At 43.8% G+C, this 21,179-nt stretch overlaps 2 protein-coding genes across 9 annotated transcripts in view; both read left to right on the top strand.

Annotated features, from left to right (window-relative positions):
• The window catches only part of SRF (serum response factor), a 75,511-nt gene extending 65,196 nt beyond the window's left edge, over positions 1 to 10,315 (top strand). For all 7 annotated transcript variants that reach the window (XM_044429151.1, XM_044429152.1, XM_044429156.1 and 4 more), the window contains 2 exons: positions 159 to 235; positions 6,033 to 10,315. In XM_044429151.1, coding sequence (XP_044285086.1) covers positions 159 to 235; positions 6,033 to 6,128 — 173 coding nt within the window. In that variant the 3' untranslated portion in view covers positions 6,129 to 10,315. The remainder of the gene's footprint in view (positions 1 to 158; positions 236 to 6,032) is intronic.
• Positions 10,316 to 12,188: 1,873 nt separating this feature from the next.
• Positions 12,189 to 21,179, top strand: part of LOC123022540 (cullin-9-like) — a 64,324-nt gene continuing 55,333 nt past the window's right edge. Inside the window, exon 1 of one of the 2 annotated variants that reach the window (XR_006414532.1) lies at positions 12,189 to 12,300. The gene's annotated coding sequence lies outside the window, so the exon portion shown is untranslated. The remainder of the gene's footprint in view (positions 12,301 to 21,179) is intronic. The other variant, XM_044428306.1, reaches the window with a different exon arrangement.

Here is a 21,179-nt window from a genome sequence, read left to right as displayed (position 1 = left end):
TTGTTGCGTGGAGCCTTGCTTGCTTTTGGTGTGGTGGCTCATTTTGCTTGCAGAGCCGACTTAATGATTCTGGCCCTGCTTCTGTGTTAATCACTGCATCTACATTTGAATCATCAGGAAAATGGCTGATGGCATGTCTGTGACTTTTTTTCTGGCAGGTGGAGTCCCTCAGGTGTTCCTGACAGCACCCTCAGGAACAGTTCAAATCCCAGTCTCGGCTGTTCAGCTTCATCAGGTGGGTACAGAAAAAGGGTCCCTTTTTCTGAAGTTAAAAGCTTGCAGCAGCAGTCCTAAAGATCCTTACCATAAAGCTGATTGGTGGGAGGTTTAGGAGAGAAGTACCATATTTTTCGCTCTATAAGACGCTCCTGACCATAAGACACACCTCATTTTTAGAGGAGGAACACAAGAAAAAAATATTCTCAATCAAATGGTTTACTGAACTATTTAATAAACTATAACAGAATACAGTAATACAGTATTTCAACCTTGTAAAGTGAACAGCAGTCAACAGTGGCATTAAGAACCATCATCACTGTCCTTAACAAAAGAGAGACTTTAAAGTTCGAGTACTCTTCTAGTTTTTGTTGAACCTATAGAACTCATCATCGCTTGAGTCAGAATTTATGAAGCTCTGTTGCTCACCATCACTGACATCACTTTCTTAGTCAGTAGTGGAATTATTGAAGGAGTCCACAATCTACACCAGTTATACAAGAGCTGCTGCAGACAATTCAACAAATCTAAAAAAGCCAGTAATGTCCACGCTGCCCTACTAGTAAATAATAGAAAAAAACTTCTGACAAAAAATGAGATATTGTATGGTAAATCAAACACACAGCGGACTAAGTGGCCTTTGAAGAATAAACTTCATACACAAAGGTAATGCTGTTCAACTATCCACTGATCCTAAAAAAAAATGTGTCTGATCAACTAACAGATATTGGTCCTTCTATTAACTTAATAAAGCAGGCACCATTCTGATCCATGGAAAGCTTCCTGATAATCACAGGCACATTCCCCATTACTTCCCCATGGGCTTCATTAAAAGACGGGTTGCCATTTGAAAACACACACTGACCTGTGATGATCAGGAAGCTCACCTGTGCCGGGGGGGGGGGGGGCGGAGCAGGGCGCGCCAAGCGCATGCCGGCCAGGTGGTGCAGGCGGGCTGGCAGCGTCCCGGCGGTGGTCTTCCGGGCAGCAGTGGCAGGTCTTCCTGGTGGGTGGGCAGTCCGTCTCTCCGTGGGGTCAGCTTGGCCGCGGTCGGCGGGTTAAAGCCCGCGGCTCCTCCTCTGCACCGCTCCCCCTGAGTGGCACAGCTCTCACCTGTGCCTGGGGGGGGGGGCGGAGCAGGGTGCGCCGAGCGCATGCCGGCCAGGTGGTGCAGGCGGGCCGGCAGCGTCCCGGCGGTGGTATTACATGTCCCGGGTGTCGGGCACACCATGCTGCACATCTGACAGACTTACTGCACAGACATAGTCGCTCTATAAGACGCACAGACATTTCCCCTTTTGAGGGGGGAAAAAGTGCGTCTTGTAGAGCGAAAAATACAGTACTTTACCCAGGGTATAGGTAAACTGTGGAATTTGCTGCCAAAGGGAGTGGTGATGGCCACCAGTCTGGATGGCTTTAAAAATGGGATTGGACAGATTCCTGGGGGAGGAGGTCATGAGTGGTTACTAGCCTTGTGGACCGTGTGCTTCCTCTTTTCCCAGTTGCAGAGGAGCTTGGGCAGGTGGAGGTCTTGAGGGATCCCGTGGGCAGCTGATTTGCCGCCGTGTGGACAGAGTGCTGGACTTGGTGGACCTTGGGTCTGATCCAGCAGGGCTTTCTTATGTTCTACCTCCCTTTTGAATGTAATAGGATATAATATTTCTGAGTAAATAAGCTTCGGATTGTACTGTAAGACCGGCTATACTTTTTTCGGCAACCTCTTGGAACATGCGAACACAAAACACAACTAGCAGTTCTGTTTCTTGGACTCTCTCCTCTCTGTGTGTGGAGCTAAACTGGGCCAATTGCCTTGGGTTACATTCCATATTGTCTGTTCCCTTCAGGCTTTGGGCATTCTGCATTTTGCAGGATGTCTTAAGCATGACAAAGCTTTGTCATTACAATTGTTGGATTAGTCTTTTAAACTGTTCCTAATTGTCTGGTATATGTTACATCCCTCAGAATCACATTTAAAAAAACCTTTAATAGTTCCAAGAACAAGCTTGTTTACAGTGCTGTGATCTGGAAGAGGAATTGCGAAATACTGATAGCAGTGCTTGAAAGGCATGGTAAGCTTTGACAGAACACCTAGTTGCTGGGCGTAAAAGGCACTCCAGAGCTGTCCCACGACGTTTGCTAACACCTGGAGAACCACAGGTTTTCGACCCATTTTTTTTAAGGCATGGGGTTCTCTTCAGCCAGTAGTGATTAGCAACAGGCAGTGCCCCTGCAAAGAGCACCCGCCGCTAACATCCGTGGGAGCGCTGTTGCCCTTGTCCCTTGCCTTTGAGCTCCCAGAGGCTTGATGCTGGTTGCTGGAAACAGAGCACCAGCTTACAGGAGCCCTGACCTGACCAAGCAAGGTGCTGGTGGGTTTGCATGCCCTTGCTGCAGCTTTCCCCCAGCTGGTGCCTCCCAGATGTGCTGGAAAACAATGCTAACTGGGGGATTGTGGGAGCTGTAGAGCAAGATACCTGGAGAACACCCGGATAGGGCAGGCTGTCATATTCTTGCTGCGTAGAAAGCCAAAGGGTGTTTCTGGTGAAGAACCCCCACGTTCTGCATTTTCAAACACCTTCCATTAATGCTGCCCCTGCTCCTACCTGCCCCCTCCAGCACAGCAAATTTGCAGGTTTAATTAAGGGCAAGATGACAGTGCATTCTTGTCAAGAAAATGCCACCGTCAGGTGAACATGCCCATTCAGTAACTCTAAGGCTTCTCACATCCAGGTGTGGTATAGGGTGGTAGTGTTGTACAGTGGTTAAGAATGCAGGCCAGGGGCTCGGGTGGTCCAGGTTCTAGCCCCCATTCAACCATGGCGCTCACGGGTGACTTTGAGCCAGTCACAGCCTCTCAGCCCAGCCTACCTCATGGGGTTCTTTTTGTGAGGATAACACTGGAGGAAATTATGTTTATATGCATTTAAAAAACTTATATGCCATCCCAATACTCAAAGTCTCTGGACAGTTTACAAAAAGCAGAAAAACCAAAACCAAAGTGATCGTAACAACAACAACAGACAGCACACTGCATTTGACAGATAATGATAAAAACAAGGATAAAACCATTTAACTGTTCAAATATTGGGAGAATAAAAAGGTCTTCGCCTGATCCCAAAAAGAATAAAGTGACGGCACCAGGCAGACCTCCCTGGGAAGCATGTTCCACAGTCTGGGCGCCACCACTGAAAAGGCCCTTCTCTGAATGGCTACCCTCCGGATTTCTTTCAAAGATGGCTCCCAGAGAAGAACCTCTGGCTCAGATCTCAAGGGGTGGGCTGGCACATAGGGAAGAAGGCGCTCCTTCAGGTATCCAAGACCCAAGCTGTTTAGGGCCTTATAAGTCATTACCAGCTCCTTAAATTGGGCCTGGACTTCAATTGGCAGGCATTGTAGGACCAGCATGATATGAGAGTATTTATTTATTTACATTTCTTTCTGCTGCTCCCTGTTAATATTTATTATGTAAGCCACTTTGAGTTCCTTGAAAAGAAAAAAGGCGGGATAGAAATAGAATGAATGAATGAATGAATGTGTTTCCATGTGGTGGAAGAGGAGAGAGAGCTTGTTATAGGACTGCATCAGATAAGATAGCTCATTATTTGGCACTCAAGGTCATCAGGCAAATATTTTCTGAGCCAGAGTTTCCCAGGCTTTAGTCTCCTGAGACATACAGAATTTTTCTTATCCATCATGGATTAATGCTGGAGGCCAGCTGTGCTCATTCTCTCATGGTAGATGAGGGTTGCTTTCTCTGATGTTCCTGGACGGTGCTTGGGCAGAGCCTTGCAACTGTAGGATACCCCCACTTGTCCTGGTGGGTGGGAATAGCGTGGTGGATTGCATCCTTTGTAGGGCACCCCACTGTATTTGGAAAGCACCAGGTTGGTGAAGGCTGCAATTACAGCTTTAAATCAAGAAATCAACAGTGGGAAGCTTCGAGGGCTTCAGAGGACAACCGTACACTGTTGTAGGCAGCCACCCTCCTGCTGCGGACTGCTGAATTTTGGTGGTGGCAGCAGGAGGAAGAGAAAAATGGGCCTACTTTTAAAGCTAAATTTGGCATTTTTAGGCCACTGTTGGGAGTGGGAAATGGCAGGGATCTGCTTTGGTTGGTTGGTTGATTGCTTGGTTAGTCCAGGGTACATGTGAAACCGCTCTGGCTCACCTTGGCCTTAAACCACATCAAGAAGCATCTTCACCCATATCGGCCTTACCACACATCAAGACCAGCAATCGAAACCCCTGTTGCTTGTGTGTCTGTGAGAGCCATGTGCCTGATGAATGTGGGGGAGCGGCCTTCCTGCAGTGGTCCCTCTGCTTTGGGAGCTGAAGCCTGCCCAGCCCCATCATCCTCATTTCTCACAGAAGCCCTCAAGCCTCTTTTGTTTCACTTCTTTCCTGAGTTGTGTCTTTTGCCAGGTGGATGATGGTTATGACTTGGCCTCAGCATTATGGGAGTAGGGAGAGGCTGGGGGCTGGAGTATCTGCAGAATTAAAGTTAAGGAGAGTAATAAATGCGGTGCTTGTTTGCCACATTTCTTTTTACCTTTTGGAGTGTCTTGGGAGAGTTTTGTAAGAACATAAGAAAAGCCATGCTGGGTCAGACCAAGGGTCTGTCAAGTCCAGCAGTCCATTAAGAGTTCCGCCTGCCTAAGCACTTCAGCAACATGGACACAGGTAGCAGCACCTAGCCAGCAAGGCTAGTAGTCACAGATAACTTTCTTCTCCATGAATTTGTCCAGTTCTCTTTTAAAGGCATCCAAAGTGGTGGCCATCACCACTTCCTGTGCCAGTGAATTCCATGGTTTAGCTATGCACTGTCTGGAGAATCCCTTCTTTTTATCCATCTTGAAGCGCTCACCAATCAGCTTCGATCCCAGGTTCTAGTATTATGGGGGGAGAGAAAAATGTCTCCCTCTCCACTTTCTCCACACTAGGCATTATGCTGCACACCTCTCCTCTCTCTCTCACCGTCTCCTCTTTTTTCTAAGTGCAAACAATCCCAGTTGTTGTAACTGTTCCTCATAGGCGAGTTGCTCCAACCCCTTCATCATTTTATTTACTCTTCTCTGCACTTTTTCCAATTCGATAATGTCCTTTTCCAGGTGTAGAGAACAGAACTGAACACAATATTCTAGGCGGGGTTGCACCAGAAATTTGTATAAGTGGAGTAATTTCAATTCTTTTCCTAATTACGCCTAACATGGAGTTGGCCTTTTTCACAGCAACTGCGCACTGGATCCACATTTTCATTGTGCTGTCCCTCATAATCCCAAGATCCCTTTCTTGATTGGACTCTGCTAGTTCAGATCCCATCAGCCTATGCTTGGGGGATTTTTTTTTTGTCACTAAATGCGTTATTTTGTTATCCTGAAAGGCAGTTTTGGAGAATAGCAGGATCCCCGTATCTGCAGGGATATGTTCCAGACTCCCCCAGCAGATGCCTGAAATGGTGGGTAATAGAGAACACTATATTCCGTACATATACATGTTTTTTTCACAATTTCATTCATAGAAGATTTGATCTTACCACACATCCTACCAACCTCAGCATATATTTTTCTTTCCCTATTAAATCAAGAATGCTCACTTAAAGGAAGCACCCAATGACTTCTCTTCCAGACTGAAGTCAGCCGCAGTTAAGTGACAGTGTGGTGACTGAGCCAGCAGATATGGGGGTCCTGCTGCATTTTAATCAGAATGAAAGGTGTAGCTGCACCTGCGCACTGCAAGGAGGTGGGGTGACTTCATGCTCAGTTTTAACCTTGATGCGCTTTGCTTAACAGGCTGGTTTTCTCCTTTTGTCTCTGCAGATGGCTGTTATTGGGCAGCAGTCCAGCAGCAGCACTAACTTGACGGAGCTGCAGGTGGTCAACTTGGATACATCCCATAGTTCCAAGAGTGACTGAGCAACTCTGGGGAGGGACCTGGTGGAGTGGCTGGAAGGGAAGTGTGTACCTGGTGCCCAGACCTGCACCATCTGCCTCCATCTTTTGTGCCGTGCACGGGCCAGGATCTGCAGCCCTCCTGAAGCTGCTCCAGGATTTTGGTGGTCCCTATTTTTGTATGGACTCCGTCACTTATTTATTGTTGCCTTTTTCACTTTTTTCTTCTCTCACAATTTACACTGACACACACACACACACACACACACACACACACACATACACGAGCTCATATTAAAATGGCTACAAGGCCAGCAGCAGGGAGCTGAGCCTGGGCTGTAGGGGGGCTTTGTTGCATTTGAATGCTGCATTTTACTGTGCTTTTGTGTGTGTGTGTGTGTGGTTTTTTTTTTTTTTTGTTGCGGGTTTCTTTGTTTTCCTCTTCACTCCAGCCAAAGAAGAAACTGTCTCTCACAGGTGGGAGAGTTTGCTCTGCCATGTATATAACCCTTCTTCTGTTTGTATCACCACCCGCTCCCCCAAATATGCATCCAGAATGCCCCAGTTTATTGTCTCCAGGCCAAGGAACAGAAGCTGTGGGGAGAGGTTGGAATGCGGAAGAGCTTGAAGCCATCGGAAAAGGGAAGCCCTCTGGTCAACGTAGGCATCCTGCCTGTCCCGTCCCTTTTCTTTTCTTAAAGCCCGTCCTGGGGCAAAGATCTCCCTTGCCCTCCCCCCACCCGCGGTTCAGGTCCTTCAGCTGGCTGCAGCATTGTGCCTTCAAGCCGTGAGTGAGTGAGTGATGCATCGGGAGTTGGCCGCAGCAGTGGCCTCGCCTTCAGCCCTGGCTTGCGAAGAGGGGCCGTTTCTGCTGGGATCCATCCATCTGGGGCTCTTCTGAGGCAGCCAGGCACTGGCTGGGGAGAGGGCAGAAAGCAGAGTATTTCGAACTTAACCCCCTGAATGGTTCCTCTCTCAGAATGTAAATTCGGTTGACAGGAAATAACGGACTGGCTGGCCACATAGCGTGTGAAGTCTAGTTTGGTCTGGCTGCCCACACATTTCACAGCCCAGCGGGTGCCTGTAAGCCCCACTTGGCCGTTCTTTGAAACACACACAGCATCCCTTAAGCCCAGAAACTGCAGTTGCTCCTGCCCTTCCGCAGCGCTGGGAACATGCCCTCTTGGGTTGCCTCTGCCTTGCCCGTGCTTTCCTCTTGCAGCGGGGCGGCAGGTGTGCCACAGCGAGCAAGTACAGCAGCCTTCCCCAGTCGGCTGCCTTCCAGGTGTGTTGGGCTAAACCTCCCGTCCCATTGGCCATGCGGGCTGGGAAAGCTCCGTGTTGTTGCTCAACGCGCTTGGAGCACACCAAGGAATGAAGCTCGATGCAAGCGGAGGTACTTCTTAAAGCATGCCTTCCCAAGACACTTTCTTCCTCAAACTGAGTCTGCCAGCTTGGGGGTGCTGCAGTCGCGACTGGCCCATAGCCCCTTTTTGCCTGAGAAAGCATGCTTGGCCCTTGCTCTCAAAGTGGGGCTGGGTACACAGGACGGGGCAGACCTCCTCACAGGGGTCTCACTGGATAGCTCTTCCCGTGTGCTAAAGGGGATCATACTGGCGTGGTAGCCGTGAGGGTCGCGCCTGTCCTCGCTGTGTCGATTCAAACACAAGTTTTCTGGAGTGAACAAATGCAAGCCTCCACAACAAGGAAAGGGAAGAGCTGTGCAAAGGAGAAGAGAAGAGGATGTGCTGTTGGCAGGAGGGAAGGGAGTCGTGTTTTGGTGAAGGAGCTGTGCCGTCGGAGAGTTCGCTTGCACAGAATCACACATGTGGTAAAATAACCAGCTTAGAAGTGACAAAGCAAGGACTAACTTGCTGTGAGCGCCTCAGCAATCCCCCCCCCCCAAAAAATAAAAAATAAAGGCCAGGTTTGGAACAAGGAAAGCTGCAGCCTTCTAAAGAAAGGAAGCAGCGACTGTAACTTTTTTCTTTGCTCTTTTCTTTTTAATTAAAAGATAAAAGAAGCCTTGAAAAAAAAGACTTTATTTTTCTAAGTGTTAAACTCCGTATTTATGTAATTCTTAAAGGAATTAAAGTCTGGCTCCTGTACAGTTTTCATGGGGTTTGTACTGGGGGGTGGGGTGGGGGGCCATGGGGTGGGGAGGGAAAAAGGAGAGGAAAGGGGCCTTTCCAACTTGTATTGTAACCTTTTGAAAATACTTCCATGGACATTAGCGTTTAAACTGGTCTCCTGTCCCAAGCATTTGGATTGTACTTGGACGGATGGAACCAATCAGGATCTGAAACCTGTCAGGAAAACACAAAATGAGGAGTGGAGTGGGCAGAAGTTTTTAATCCTTGTTCTTTTCCAGAGATTTTTGGGATCTAGATCCTGCTTGATTTACCATTTCAATTCTGTTGGCCATATTGTGAAAAAATAAGCCTAGTTTGCTCAGGCCTGGCTTACAGATGATGGTAAAACATCCGATGACGGCAGATGGTAGATCACATGTTTTAATGTTTTCTTTAAAAAGCAAATGCTAAGTAGTTTCAAGTACCAAACTAGCACCACAAGAACCAAATAGGTTCAGGTTTTCCTCCCCTCCCCGTCACAGGACCCAATGCGAGACCCTTTTTGGGTGGTGGTTTTAATGCCAACAAGTATTAAAATGGTACACTCCTAAGTTTATTCTCAAGAGTTCACTTGTTTTCAGTGTTTTGATGCATATATAAATCAAGCCTCAACAAACATTTAATAGCTCTCAAGCATTCAACAATCAACTGTGGGAGTGTCTTTGTTTCTGTGCAAGAAGATGGGCCGAGAGAGAGACCAAGCCACTATTCTTGTGAAATCCATCTGCTTTTCCTTTCTCCATCTTCATTGGTAACTAGCACAAAAACAATACTGTGAATACTATTAAAGCTTGGCCTGAGCAAGGCTGACTCGTGAACTCCACAGGTGGGATATCTGACAGCTTGCAACCTTGATACCTTGCATCATCTCCCTAATAAAGTACAATCTGTTTTGCTAGCTGAGACAGAGCAGGAAATGTCCCCCCTCCACCAAGGTGCAAGACTGGCTGTTAGAGGTGGTCAGCTCTGCTTGCCTAATGGCAGGATAAGCAGTAAACCCTTGTAGAAGCTTTTTACTGAACACTCCTTTGCTCAAATATTTCCTGTTTAATATAGAATTGATAAACCCTTTAAAATTAACATAAAAGCTGAAGCTGTTTGATGGGTGCTTGGGTTCAAGAGAATCTCTTTATAAATGAATAAAGAGCATTTTTATTTACATGCATCTGCTTGGTAATCTACCAGGTAATGGGAATGTTACTTCACTTGAGCATAAATGTGTGGAGAAACCGCAGTGAAATGTGTTCTCCCCATGGCAGGTAGATTACGCTACCAACTCCCAAATAAATTGGTAGCGTAAGTTGGTACCATGGTGGTAAGGTGACAGCTTAGTGAATGGCCAGCTGTATTCACCTACTGAAGAGTAATGGTGGGAGGAAATTAATAATGTCTGTTAACAATCCAACATTGTCTGTTAACAGAACAGAATAATCCAACATTGTCTATTAACAGAACATTATTAGTGGAATGGGTTCTACCTCCTCACCCTCCATCCAGCTGCTTCAGATGGGGGATTCTCTGGGACATATTTGCTGGAGGATGTGGGGGAAAGAAGAGGGAAATTTTGGGGACAGAGGAACATCTGTAAAGCAGTAATTTTTCAATCATGAAACTAGCCCAAAAGTTGCCTAATAAAACAGGGAGAAGCCAAACTCAACAAATACATTCTCTGTTTTGATTTGGCCATTCTCTCCCCGTCCCCACAATTTCTAGTGTTTTTACACCATTCACTCGATATTCCACTTTCTCTCGGAAGGGCTCCCCTACAAAAGGCACTTGCAGGTTAAACGCTAATGTTGCATGTAATTTAAAGTGTTGACTTGTAAGAACACTTATCAGGGATGAAATGGCATTTATTGTGTGGTGACCTTTTCAGTTCACTTTGCAGATTGTTTTGGGGTTTTGTGTGTGTGTATGTGCGTGTATGCGTGTACGTATGCGTGAGTGGCTGTGTGTGGGGTTTGTTAATTTCCAGGGTTGTGTTTCTGGAAGGATGTGACAGTAATTGCAGTACTATGTACAGAGCTTTCTTTTGTATTAAAAATACTCTTTCAATAAATGTATCATTTTGTGCACAGACTCTGTGTGCTAGATGTTGCCTCTGGGGTCTAGAAATGGGAAAACTAAAATTTGGTTTGTCTAATATTCATAAAAGCAAAAACTAGAGAAGCAAGAGTTCTACAAAGGAGGAAGAGATTTGCAAGATGAGGAATTTTAAGCTTGGTGTACATGCTTGGCATCACCAGAATGTGATGGTAGAGGTGGACTGTACCATTTCACACTGCATGTGAGGGATGCCATTTTAATGCTCTCCCATGTTAAAAGACGGAACTAAAAGACAACCTCCCATGCAAGTTAAAATACCTCCATATATTAGGTAGTTAGATTCTAGTATTGCATTTGCAGTGAGTTTTTAATGAAATATTCCAAACTGATTTCCCCCCTGTAATATGAAGTCACATCATCCATGCAACCTCTTCCAGAATTGATTGTATAGACTAGAGCCCCCTTCAGAAACTATCTGGGAAACTAATACAGAGAATTCATTTATGCAATGCACTTGTTAATTTTCAAGAAGGAGCTAGTTAATTTAAATGTGTGTACACTAGTAAATATTATAATTTGTTCCAATACAAATTGTATTTGTAAAATAACCTTCTTCCAAAAAAAAAAAAAAAAAACATGTTTAAAAGAAGCATTTATGTTCCTGAAGAAAGTTAATGTCACAGAAGTCAGCACATGGCGTGGGGAGAATACAAACTTTGCTGTAAGAAATCCAAGCCCTAAAAACTAGGGTAGAACTACATGTTATTTGGGGTAATGGCTCCATTTCCCTAACATTTGTCTGGCATGATGCAAGGGCATTTGTCAGAAAAATGGGAAGTACAGAATGTTTATCCCTTCTCATATTTGGTTGACAGGTTCTTCACTCCAGCTTTGGATGGGCTAAAGCTTGTAGGATGACTAGATTACAAAAAGACACAAAGGCACAGCTTGTCTCAAGTTACTATTGTCCTCTTTTGCATCTGGCCAGCTTAAATATCTGCCCTTGCTCCTAGATTCCAGGCCCTATACTTCTCAAGACTTAGCATGTACCAAAACATAAATTACAGTCCTTTAGTACATTGTACCCCTGCCCTACTCCCTCACAGCTGGCACAGAAGGAATCAGTGGCTGCCTCTCCAAGGTTGCAAGTGAGCCTCAGAGTGGAGGAAAGGGGTTGTTTAGTGTGTGGTGCAAAGGCTGGTGCTGTGATGTCCACATGGTGCTCCAGCATCCATGTGGCAGCAAAGATTGCCACTGCTACACCTCAGTCCATACATGCAGGGAAGGAATGCTCTGAGGGGGTGAGCCACACTCAGACCCACATTATCTGAATAAATCAAGATAGAGCTGGAAAGGGCCTATAAGGCCATTGAGTCGAACACGCTGCTCTGCTTCCATATGTTATCACCCATCCAGCTATAGGCCCAAACTTTTCCAGCTTAGCAAAGGTGACTTGACATGCTAGCTCATACAGACAGACAGGGGTCTTTTAGCACATGCTGTGACCAGTGAGGGTTAGAACAGTAGAAGTTCCCTTGATCAAGTTCAGACCTTGATCCATCACGTTCAGTATTGTAAACACTGACTAGCCGCAACAGTTCTCCAGGATTTCAGGCGGGAGTTTTTCCAGCTCTATTTGGAGATACTGGGAACTGAAAATGGCACCTTTGACATGCAAAGCGGCCATCGTTCAACGGACAAAGGACCTACGATTCCCAGCATGCTCTAATCAAGACGCCTGAGGCATGCTGGGAATTGTAGTATCCCTGTCGAACTCTGCCCCTAGGAGACTCACTAAACACATGCGTTCGTTTTCCTTCCGACGATCCCTCCCCCCGCTGCGTCTAAATTGTCCCACGGAGGGAACCGTAGCGGAGCCGCCCGAAAGAAAGGGTTGGGGCCAGACGCGCGGGCTAGAGGCCCTTTTGCGCATGTGTCCCGGTCACCCGGAACTTGTGGCGTGGCTGACGTGGCCGGGAAAGAGAAGGAGGCGGAGGCGCGTTGCTGTCGGTAGTTGGGTAGGTAACGGGCTTGCTAGGCGTGCGCTGATTCCCCTCCTTGTCTCCCCCGCCAACCCGGCTCTTCCGTTCCTTCCTCCGCTCCCCTCCGGGCTCGTCGCGGCTTAGCGGCCTTCCATGTTGGACTATCCGCACGTTGTGCCTTCGGGCATTGGGCTGGCGTCGGCCGCCTCCTGTTTCCTCTTGCCTGCCTCCCGCTGTCTCACTTCCCCGCTGGAGAGGAAGAATGGACGGCGAGGTCTCGCGTCCGGTTCCTTCCCCACCCCAGCCCACCCCGTCCGCGCCTCTCCGTCTCCGCAGCACCGCCCGCTCCCACGAAGGGAGGGAACGGTGAGAAGGGCTTGTTCGAAAGCCTCGTGAAGAGAACGGAGCAGGCGACGGGGCTTGCGTTGGCGGGGTTCCCTTGAATGGAGGCGTGGAAGGAGACGGCGTTGAAGGGCTCAGCCTCAGACGAAAGAGCAAAGTCACGACACAACTGTGGCTACCCCCCACCCTGTTGAAGAATTTCAGTTGCGTAGCTTTTTTGAAACCAGCTCCTTTCCACGAGGTCGCTTATAAAAGCTTGCTTCTTAAAAATATATGTGCACGCATACATACACAGCGTTACACTCTTAGCATGAAGTATGCCCGTTGAACTCAGTGGGACTCTTGAGTAGACATTTTTAGCGTTGCTGTTAATAAAACTACTTTTAAAAAATCTATTTCGAATTATGCTGATTTAAAGTCTTGCTTTCTATGTAGAAGGAAAAGGCATTTAAGAAGGTACTCGATTTCTGAAGATAAGCTTTATAAAATATGACACACTAGTAATATGTTGTATGCCTTATTGTGGCAAGTGATTAATTTTGCAGACTGGATTAAACGAAGAGTAGGGATCTCTGTTTTTCATCACAAAGAGAAATAACCCTGTCTCCACAACTTGTGCCATGGTAACTTAGAGAACTTAGCTCACAATCCAGTGCACTTGATGTGGTCTTCAAGTATTCTACTTAGTATTCTGGTATGTATGTGGTATGACAAATATAAATGTGTTCATATCATAGCTAATCCCCTGGAGCATTATCCAGCATTGTTGCTCCATTCACACTACTGCTACAGCATTAGTATAAAAGATTTCCAGCACAACATGAATAATGTTTGCTGGTGCAAGGGGTCTTTAGGCAGATTCAGCCATGCAGAGCAAAAGGTGTATGAATGCATGGCTGAGGGATTTTGACTATTCATAGTGGAGTTTATTTTGTGCATTACATATCTCGTTATTACAAATCTGTTATGAACCAATAGTCAAAGCTCTCTGAGAGGTTCACAAAGATTAAAACACTTAAAATACAGTGTTGCATAAAATACTAAGCTGTTTACATAGAAGCACATAAATAGACAACACACAGTAAATGTTCTAACAAATAATTTGCATGCACTCTTAGATAAGAAATGCAAAATGGGAAAACAGTATTTTAAATGTCAAATCTCATTAAACCTTAAACCATTTTTAGTCATTCCAATTCCATAAATTCTCTTGGTGAATTATATAATCTGATGTGGCTAGTGGGGAAAAAAAAACCTCAGCATGTCATTTGAAAGGTGATCACATACTTGTTGCATAAGTTTTCATAGGAGGATTCTGCTTCTTCAGAAGCATTAGTTAGAATATGTTTCCTAAAACTTATCCTTACAGCCTCTCTTGTTAACCTGGAAGGCATTTGGTATTAGCAAAATAGGTTTATTTCTTTAGGACTTCTTTAAATGCTCTCAGCTGGGTAAAAGTTTTTCAGATTATGTATGTTTTGTGGGGGTTAGTTTAGTGGAGGGAACAATCCTGTGGTGCCTCATATTGTTTGGTGAACTGCAGGTAGTTTGGATTCTGGAATTAGCACTCCAATCCCACTCTCTTGTATAGCTGACAGAGCAAAAACCACTTTGAGTCTGGAAAGTGACCTTGAAGAGGGGTCAAGCGGGTGGTTCAGTGGGTGGGGATGGGAGGATACTGGAGTGACCAGGATACGAATGAACATAATGACTGACAGCTTCTTGTCTTCCCACTTTGAAAACAGCTGTCTAGCAATAATGGAGAGGGGGAGGTCATTTCAAAAAGCTCAGCTCTATCGCATCACACTGGAGCAACAATAGCGCTTCCTTTTCCAGTTTGTCCTTTGTATTTGAAACTATTTATTTGAGTCAACTTTATCACCAGATTTCACATGCCAGGTCAGGTTCATAAAGGGCATACTTTTTAATATGGCAGCTGCTTGATCACCACTGTGGTGCAATGGTTTCCTTTTTAATGCTGTTTTCTTGAGACGGGTGTGGCAAAAGCAGTGTCTTTGATGCATTCCTTTTAAGGAGATCAGCTGCATTAAGTGTGTTTGTTGCTTGGCCAACCTGCAGTCCTGTGAAACTTCGGTTTGTTTAAAATATGTATGTACACACACACACACACACACACACACACACATATATATATAGATGTGACTTCCTCAGAAGTAGAAGGATGAATACTTAGTTTTTGAAATAAATAGTCCTTAGGAAGAGTGCTTTAGTCTATTTAGAAAATGTTAGTAAATTAACAGATCCTTTTCATATATTTTCTTCTGTTTAAAGTAGCATTGTATGGAAATGGCACATATTTGAGACAATATCCAAGAGGGCCATTGTGGAAATGAAAGCCTCTCTTTGTACCATGGAGATTTAGTGCTTTTTATAGGAAACCCTGAAATGAACAGAAGCCCTAGTTTCCAGATTGTGAAAGGTCAATGGACCTGTACATTACAGCTTTCAAATGTGTGATTCTGGCAAAATACACTGCTGTGCTTTCCACAAAAAGGGAAATATTTTGTATGTGGTTTTTCCTAAAAACTTTAAATCGTAACGTTTCACTGGACTGTTGATTTGGCTGTTGATATTTTTCATATAGGCTTAAAAGTTGCCTGGTGCAACCTGCTTGCATGCCGTTGTAACATGATAATAATGATTAGAATGGGTTATCACAGCCTTCTCCAGTCTAGTATCTTCCAGATCTAATAGACTAAAACTCCCATCCTTCCCAGCCAGCATGGCCACTGAGAGCCAGCATGGTGTGGTGGTTAGGTTTAGGGTGTTGAACTGAGGACTTGAAAGTTCCGAGTTCTAGCCCCCACTTGGCCATGAAGCTTACTGGGTGTCTTTGGGCCAGTCACTTACTCTCAGCTCAACCTACCTCATTTTACCTTGTGAGGATAAAATGGAACTCTGTAAGCAGCCTCACCTAGGCAGGATGAAAAAAGGCAGGATATAAATGGAGGAGGAGGATTTTAGAATTCTTCTTTTTAGTGAACAGGATATACATCTATTATTCTGGTAATTCTTACAAGTAACTTGTTGTGGGTATCCTCATGTTACAATGAAGAATGGATACTTGAGAGAATACAGTCTAGTGTACGGTCAGTCAACTTGGTGCTCTTCAGGTAGTTTGCACTACAACTTGTTTAAGTCCCTGCCAGTTTGGTCAGAGATTGTTTGAGTTGTAGTCCGAAGCATACGAAGGGGACCAAGTTGTCTTCCTCTGATCTAGCTTAAGGCCACTTAGTAAATTGAATTCTGAAGTGGGAAGATTTCCAGATCACAGCTCATCCTCTTGGAGCAGGGAGTGGTAGTGCTCTGTGGTTATTGGAGAGCATGTAATTTGTAGAGTGCTGAGGTTGTGGTGCACCAGGGATGGTCAGCTTCATCCCTGTGCTTGCGCGCGCTCTCTCTCAATTAGAATCCTCAGGAACTACTGAATTGCAAAATGAGAATGTATACACAGGGTCTCTGTAATAGTTACAGTTAGTTACAGTTTGTCAAATTTGTGATACATGGTCCTGTATATGCAGTATTGCTTTAAAATGTTTATTTCATGATAAGGGATGCTTTTCAGGCTCAGACCCGGCCCACCTAGTTCTGCATTTTCTGAAGATTCCCGTGGCTGAGGATGTTAGGTGGTCCACTTTGTGTTGTCTATGCCTAATCATAGTTCTCCTTGCTCCACTACCTTGAGAAGAGAACTTGGCTGAGAAAGAATACCACATAGGATGTTAATGGATTGCCAAGAAAATGTGGCACTAAGAAATGCCTTCTGTATTCCTGTGAAGTCCCCTTTATTGGAGGAAACTGTAAAACCAATTCTGTTGGCTTCCCTTTGCTATTCTACAGGTTTAGCATTCTGAACATAAGAAAACAGTGATCAGCTGAATCTAAATTTCAGCAAGAGGTTGACTTTGAATGAATCCATTGATAATGTGGCATGGGTGAAGTCCAGTGAGATGGAATCATAGTTTTGGAGTGAGGCTTGCTAGATGACAATAAGTCTGTTAACCCTTCAGTGCAGAAACATTATAAACTGCTGATGGCTGAACAGATGTTAGCAAAATACTAGGTGGATGTAGCTACAAGGTCAGTTTAAGTGCAAGTAGGAAGAAATGTGCCTGTGTACACCATTTGTTGGGGATTTGTGCAGGAGGGTGCTGTTGTACCCATATCCTGCTGTGGGATTATGTGGGTAGCTGTTTTGCGTGAAATGAATACTGGACTAGATGGATAGTTAGTCTGATCTGGCAAGGCTCTTACCTTCTTCTGAAACCTGTGCACTAGAAGAATATGAGGCAAAACATAGTAGCAGGTGGATTTAGTGTAAGCTTTATATGAGAAGGCAACTTTGTTCTGGATGCTGATGAGCCAGGATTGGAGATACTTGAAAGGGAGTAGTAAGGTCTAGCTCAGAATTACAGCTGTCAGAAGGGTTCACGCTACTTCCTCAAAAGATGATAACCAACCAAAATAGACATGTCTCTTCTGATCAGACTTTGACTCCAGGCATATAGATGTTTTGCTTTTCACCCAGAAAGTTTATAGGCAGCAAACAGCTGTTTATGTCAGTAGTGTGGGAGTAGTTGAGAAGTTACACAGATGAGCATTGGCTGTGATGAAGAGGAGAGTTGGATGATAGTGTGAGGGTGCCTAGTGCAGCTCAAGAAAGAACTTGTAAAGTAGAAGGGCTTAAAGTAGGAGAGGGAGGCTTTCTGACATTTAGCAAGGAGAGACAGGTAGTGAGCAGCACTGCGGAAACTCAGGAATGAGTGCGAGGAGAAGCAAAGGGGACCAACAGCAGATCTGCTAGTTTATGAAAGTTGTCAATGAAAGGGTTAAACTTGAGGAAGCAGAGAACTTTTTATCTCAATAGTTCTACTTAGCAGAATAACACTTGAATTCGTTTGAATAAGGTCTGCAGAATGGGGTGGGGAAGTAATGCTCTCAGATCGGGAGTGGATTGGTGGAACATAGGGCAACGAGTGAAAGTTAAACACAGCGAAACGAGTCAAGGCTAAGGTTAGTAAATTTGAACGGAAGTATGAGGAAGACCCATTGGAATGCACTGTTGAGAAATGGTGTGCCATTGGCCGCCTCCTTTCAATAGAAGACAGAAAGCAGTGAGTGTGGTGTGTGAGTGTGACAACATTGATGAGATCCGGCAACTCATGCTTCTGGCAAAACTGAGGCTAGGACAAACCAAAAAGTTCTGTTTGCTTAATTTGTTATAAGTCCAGATTATACTGGGTGCATACTTTGGATGGGCCACAGCACTTCTTTCTTGAGGGAAGGAAGTCACTGTAAGCCATCCTGGTGTGAAGCAAAATCTTTGTCCTCCTGGTAAGGGAGAGAGGATTGTTGTGAGAAGAGTAAACGGAAGGGTGTGGCAGAAGCCAGGACTGGCCTTCTGCAAACGGGGGTAGAGGCAGTGCCAGATGGCAATATTAATATAATTTCATATTCATACTTTTTAGGAGATAGGGATATGCCATGCAGATATACCTCATAGCTTTTTGTGTTGTTTTATGTACTTAAAACCAGAAGGGGTTGACTTAATCAAGGCTATCTAAATTCAATGATTTAAATAATGATTTAGATCAGGGGAAACAAAAAAGTTATTTAAATTATCAATTTAAGTTACTCATTGAGACATTTTCATATATTTAATCAACAGTGGTGCAAATCTGACCACTATTTGTTAGCTTACAGTTAAAATAGCTTACACTGTTGTGTTGTGTTTCAGTGTTTTATCACAGCATTCATTTTGCATCTGTTTGACCTGTTTTCCATACAACAATGTATGGTTTATTAACTTCAGTTGTTTGGGAGTGTGCAGGAAAGTATGTTGAATTTTGACCACTCACTCACTTCTGCTGCCCAGGGACTTCTTGTTTTCAAGGATTTTCTTGTGATGTGAATTGAAAAACCAAACCAACAGTTAACATTTTGGATTGTATTTCAACAGTCCAGAGTTCCAGATTCTTGTGTCATAAATATGTACTTTGCATGCTTTTTTATCAGTAAAGGATAAATATATAAGCTTACCTTTTTTAGCCTTTATAAGAAATGTCTTTAAAATCTTTTTATAGGGGGCCTTTCCTATGACCAGTACCTATGACAGTTAACAGCGCAATCCTGTGCTTGCCTTACTCAGAAATAAGTTGCATTGAGTTTGCTCAGGCAAACTATTGTAAAATTGTAGCTTAGGTATGGGAGCATGGGAAGATGCTTTTTCTTCAACTTTCTGCTTTGCTCAACATTACCAAAAAAAGAAACTACCGAACAAAAATGAAACAGCTATGACTTATAAGTCAAGACATTTGATTGTTACACGCCTAATTAAAAAGTTTATTTTCATTAGACAAAAATGAAATGATTGTGTTTAGCAAGCAGAGTGCAAATGTTTATAGTTGGGAAATGATCAAATTGCATCGTCATTTCCATGGAAAAGTCTCTGAATGTGCCTAGTAGAGGCACTGAGTTTAGAGATTAATTGTACATCTAACATGCATATTTATTTATTTACTTTCTATGCTACCCAATAGCCTAAGTTTCCTGAGCAGTTTACACACAAAAATAAAATATAAAATACAAACAGCAATGAAAATCATAAACTATCATACCCAGATTTAAAACAATATTAAAAAGTTACAGTAGCTTATGCAATCATGAGACTGGTTTAAGCAGTTAAGAAAGCCCCAATATAATAATAAACTAATTGAATGCCCTGTGGTAGAATACAGCCTTAACCTGGTAATGAAAATATTTTAAAGGTGGCACCAGGCAGACCTCAGTGTGGAGCTTGTTCCATGGGTGTGTGTGTGTGTGTGTGTGTGTGTGTGTGTAGCACTGAAAATGCTCTTCTTGTTGCCACCATCCTAGCCTCCCTTGGAGATGGTAGTCCAGACAAGCTCCTGATCTTGATTGTAGCGTCCAGGGAGATTGTGGTTGGAAAAAGCATTACGTGGTCCTAAGCCATATAGGGCTTTCTAATGTTAGAACTGGGCTCCTTGAATTGGGCTCAGAAGCATATGGACAGCCAATGCAAGGGGCCAGAATTAATGTGTATGCTCAGACTTTCTGGTGCCTGTTATTAATCTGATTGCCATATTTTGCACACACTACACTTTTTACTGGTCATAGACTAGTAAAATGTAGCATACAAGTGATAATATTTTATTGTGTTACCATAGGTAAAAGCACAACAAGAGTAATTAGCATACTTAGGGTATTATGATGTCTTCCCTTTGATAGCTTCTACCATTAAAATATATTGTTTAAATTGGTACATAGCCAGTAAGTATTGTAAACTTTATATGGAAAAAAAACATTCTGTCAATTAATCATTTTCAGTTCCCAACTATCATGAGTTTCTCTGTTTTACTTTACAATTAAGAGCCATTTCTGGTAAATTCGGTGTGGCCCAAGTAACAAGTTTTGACTTGTTGAGAAGATGCAGCCATCTGTGGAGAAGCTGGATTTAATAGCTTCTCCCCCATTTGTTAACGGTTTAATGCTAAAATTTGATTTTTGTCAGATAAAAGTGAGGGGTGCTCATTTACTGTTTATAGTTCTAAATTTGTTGCATATGGTTTCCCTTGTACTTATTACATTTGTTAGATATAGTTATTTTGTACCTTGAGTGGCGCTTAAAGCAACTAATGATTGTAAGTAAAAATATTCACAATTTTTGTCTTATAAAGCGCAAATGCCAGAGGAAGATATTTAAGATGGTACAGCTTTGCTTGGTATAGACAAAGAGTCACATTACGGAGGAAACAGTACAAATTTTTCCACTGTTTTTAGCAGGACTTGTATTTTGGTTTGGAAGAAGTGAGTCAGTTTTCAAGTAACCCAGATGTGTGAGTTTGCAGGAAGCAAGCAGTTGAGTAGTGCGCACATTCCAAGGTGACTGAACCATTTTAAAATAAAAGCGTAGCTCAAAACGTTGAGAGAACCCTCTTTAGAAACAATATACATGAAGTATTTTCTGTAGTTTTCCAGAAAATGTTCCAGCTTCTCAACTAATAAATTTTCTTCTTCTAGTTAGGACAATAGAGTTTTGCTTTAGGCTGTATGGAATAGCCTCAGAGGAGTATGTAGAAAACCTTCTTTTTTGTGTTGGGTGAGAATAATTATATTCATTCAGGCATTTTAAAACAAACTTGTATTTTTAATAAATCTTGAGCTCTCATAATATTTTTTAATCTGACTGCCTAATTATTATTTATTTAGAAAATTTCTATGCCGCCCCATTCGCCGAAGCCTCGGGGCGGCTCACAAAACATCAATTAAACTATAATACACTAAAAATACAAAACGAATTAACAATATAAAATAAGTTGGAATAAAATAAGCAAATAATATTAGCAATTAAAATGACGTTCGAATAAAAAGGTCTTTGCCTGGCGCCGAAAAACAAATAACGATGGCGCCAGGCGGACCTCTCTGGGGAGCGTATTCCATAGATTGGGCACCACCGCAGAGAAAGCCCTCCTCCGAGTACCTACCCTCCTAATTTCCTTCACGGAGGGTTCCCGGAGAAGGGCCTCTCCCGC

The sequence above is a fragment of the Varanus komodoensis genome, unplaced genomic scaffold (genome assembly GCF_004798865.1).
Source record: "Varanus komodoensis strain SLA01 unplaced genomic scaffold, ASM479886v1 scaffold2, whole genome shotgun sequence".
NCBI lineage: Eukaryota > Metazoa > Chordata > Lepidosauria > Squamata > Varanidae > Varanus > Varanus komodoensis.
Note: the sequence above shows the minus strand (reverse complement) of the source record. Positions and strands in the feature narration are given on the sequence as shown.